Source organism: Gossypium hirsutum, chromosome D07 (genome assembly GCF_007990345.1).
Source record: "Gossypium hirsutum isolate 1008001.06 chromosome D07, Gossypium_hirsutum_v2.1, whole genome shotgun sequence".
Lineage (NCBI taxonomy): Eukaryota > Viridiplantae > Streptophyta > Magnoliopsida > Malvales > Malvaceae > Gossypium > Gossypium hirsutum.
The window spans coordinates 11,036,090-11,039,707 of record NC_053443.1 but is presented as its reverse complement, the minus strand read 5'-3'; the positions used below and the strand labels follow the sequence as shown (position 1 = coordinate 11,039,707).

General features: G+C 31.9%; 1 protein-coding gene across 1 annotated transcript; it reads right to left on the bottom strand.

Moving 5' to 3' along the window:
* Positions 1–245: 245 nt before the first annotated feature.
* LOC107945939 (VQ motif-containing protein 22) lies at positions 246–1,992 on the bottom strand. Its single transcript, XM_016880107.2, has one exon. It carries the CDS (start codon positions 1,662–1,664, stop codon positions 1,080–1,082), a length of 585 nt encoding a protein of 194 aa, XP_016735596.2. The 5' UTR covers positions 1,665–1,992; the 3' UTR covers positions 246–1,079.
* Positions 1,993–3,618: the final 1,626 nt, after the last annotated feature.

The window sequence follows — 3,618 nt, the reverse complement described above, 5'->3', positions numbered from 1 at the left end:
TATTAGTTCTTGTAAAATACAAGAATCAATTTCTAATAAAATAAAATAAAGAGACTAACTTCTCAATTTTTATAAAAAATAAATATTAAAATTATACCATTCTAAAAACAAGAATCCATCCCATAAAAATGATAAAATTTGTAATATTCGAATCTTAAATATTAAATATCCACATTCATTTAATTAATTTACTGCTGTAATTAAAAAAAAAACAAATCCAAGAGTATCTAACATAAAGAAAAACATTAAAGAAAGAAAGATGCAATAAACAAAATAAATAATACATTGGTCAATTTTTGTCGTTAAGACAAGTCAGTACTTAACTTTTTCTTTTTGCATTTACGTCCCTCTGAAAGTCAGAAAACATGTCTGACCAAAAAAAAACTTAACTACTAAATTGGCCCACAAAATATATTGCATTCTGCATTTAGACACCTAAATTTTCATTTATCAAAAGCAGTACCTAAACAATTAATTTCTTTTTATTTATTCATAAAGTGTACAAATCCAATAAAAACATTTCACACATCACGTTCTTATTGGTCGATATCGTGTTTTAGGGTAAAATGAGATTAAATTGGTTGAAGGAAGGCCAACTCTTTCTGAAGAAATCTTTGTAGTGTCATCTATCCAGAGCTGACAGGCCTCTCAACGAATCAGTATTATCCTTTAGTTGAGCCAAGGTTTTATCTCCTAATTCTGTAAAGAATTCGAGTGCCTGAAGTGACAGTTTCAAACAGAGTTGGAGCGCCTTATCGAAATGGACCATGCTTGATGCATAACCACCTAACAAGGGAACGTGATCATCTTGGGTTTAAACCCTAGCAACTGATCATCGGGTTGTGCATTGCGCTCGATCCAACAAGATGCTTTAGCTCTATTTAGGAGACAAAATCTTAACTTGATTCGAGGAAATACTAATACGTTGAGAGGTCAATCAACTTCGGATGAACAATACTTCGAATACTTCTTTAAAAGAAGTCAGCCTCCCTTTACCAAAATTACTAATTTAAGTATATTACCTAATTAAAAAAAGTATAACTTGAGGATCAATTTTCCAATTCAGCCAAAAAAGAATCTCAAAACATGAATGAAGTGTTACTCGTGTTCTCATTAGAGGAACCGGTTCTAGAAGGAGGAACCTGCGATGAACCACCCTCTGCAACGAACGGTTCAGACCCATGTTCCATGTCCAGTCTAGGATTATTCCCCCCAAGTCTTGAAAACATGTACGCCTGGTTTTGATGTTGCATTAATTGAAGCTGTTGTTGTTGTTGTAGCTGAAACCCGGCCGGAGGAACTGTAAGAGAACCGGGGTTAATAGCATTCGGTTGACGTAAACCGAACCCGAAATCCTGTCCACCAAGGTGAACCGAGTCCGATGCAAAGCGTACTGCGCTCGGACCGCCGGTGAACTGTTGAACCATGGCTCGGAAATTCGTCGGGTCGGTGTTAAGCAAAGTCGTAGGGGTTCGCCTTGAAGCCCTTGATCGTTTCCGAGCTGGTTTCCCAACTCGGCCTTCAGGACTCAAATGACCACCGCTTGAAGTGGCTGTCACGGTGGCAACGACGGTGGCGTCGTGGCCTTGTTCGTCGAATGATACTTGTTCTTGGTTGGAAAGATTTTGGTAGTAAAAATGAGACCAATCAGTGGGACTTGACATGGGGCCAAAAATAATGAGGAAATGGGTTTTTTTTTTGTGGGTGTAGGGTGGTTGAGAGAAGTGAAGGGGAAGATTGGAAGAAGAGAGGGTGATATTTATGGTATTTATGGTGGTCTACACGGCGGTCAAAGGCGGAATATTAGGAAAAATCGTGGCCATTAAATTTATTGAGTTAGATACTTGAAAGCAACAGCATGTGGGGTATGGCGGAAAATGAAAAAGAGTGTTTGGCGGATTTGCGTGGGATTTGGAAGAAAGACATGTATATGTGAAAGGTGTTTGAAAGTAATTTCGAGTTAGATTCGAAAAAAAAACTGGATCTTAATTTTGTAATTACCGAGCTTTTGATTCTTAATATATATTTGAATAAATTACAATATGACTAAATTATTAATAAGTTTATATTTTAGTTATTCAACTTTAAAAAGTTACAAAATTGTCATTGAACTATTCCAAAGTTTTCATTTGAGTCAATGGGCTAATAAAATCGTCGTTGTATGGTATTCTCTATTCACATTATTTGCACTAATGAAAAGCACTCTTTCCTCTTCTCTTTTACAGTTTTTTTTTATGAAACAACTTTTAACAGTACGAGTCTGTGAACCAAAAGCTAAATAACTTTCTTCTCTAAGCTTCAACACTAATTGTCAGATCAACTTTGATCTAAGATATGTTGTTCTACTTGTCAATGGGTATTAATATATTGTACCGATTAATCGTCGTTTGGAGCTCATTAACTGCACCTTTTTAAAAAAACTTAACAGCCCAATAACTAGAACAAAAGCTTTCGAATAATTCAGTGACTTAAATGAAACTTTTGAATATTTTGGTGACTATTTTGTAACTTTTAAAGTTGAATGACCAAAACGTAAACTTACTAATAGTTTAGTGACCTTGAGTGTAGTTTACCTTACATATTTTTATATTGTTAATTACATTGTTGCCCTCAAATATATATTATTAACCTTAAGCTTAGTTATTTAGTCGAGCTCGAGTTTGAGCTTAAATACATTCAAGCTTAATTAAACTCTAGTTCCAACTTTAGTATGAAAATTGATAAGCAAGCTTAATCAAACTCACTATTGAATAGCTCGATTATATCTCAAGTCAAGCATGAGTTTAAATATAGATGTTCAATCTAGCTTAAGATGAATATCGAATTTTGAAATTCCAAGTCTAACTCAAGCTCGACTTAGCTCACTTACACCCCTAATACATAAATGGTTTACGGCTAGTTTGGCATTATGGTTATGGCTGAAAAGTTTTTTTAAAATGTCAAAAGGTACAGCGTTGCTGTAAAAAAATTATAGTAGAAAATTAAAATGATCATCTTAAACATGTTGTTAGAAACTAAAAGAATAATTTAATTTAGCTGACATTTAAATAATTTAATATATATTTATATCTAAAATATACATTTTTTAAATAGTATAAATTATTATTATAAATTATTTGTAAAATTAATGATACATAAAATATTTTAAATTTTAAATATAATAATTATCATTTAAGCAAATTAACATAATGATATTTGTAAATAATATTTAAATAATTTAATATAATAATACATAAAATATAAAATTAAACTAAATCAACCACTTTAAACCATTGATTTATAAGTGATTTTCTATCTTTTAAAAATATATATTTAAACTTTTTAATTAACCCAAAAATAAATGAAAATAATATGACCATATATAATTTTCACCTATATTTTTTTTTTGTTTTTGTTTACTTTAGTACCTGAATTTGGTAATTAAGATTATTTTGGCCTCTGTACTTAGATTCCATCAAGATTTAAAGATGTGACAAGTGTTTTTAGAGCATGATTGGATTAGTTAGTTGGATTGAAAATTGATCGATGTGTTGATCCAAACAAAAAGGTTGAATTGATTGAACCGGAAGATTGTACCATGTGACACAATCTTAAAGTGTCACGTTATCAAACTTTTAT

Excerpts from the sequence above, each read along its gene's own strand:
- LOC107945939 (XM_016880107.2), bottom strand. The coding sequence starts at position 1,664 with ATGTCAAGTCCCACTGATTGGTCTCATTTTTACTACCAAAATCTTTCC.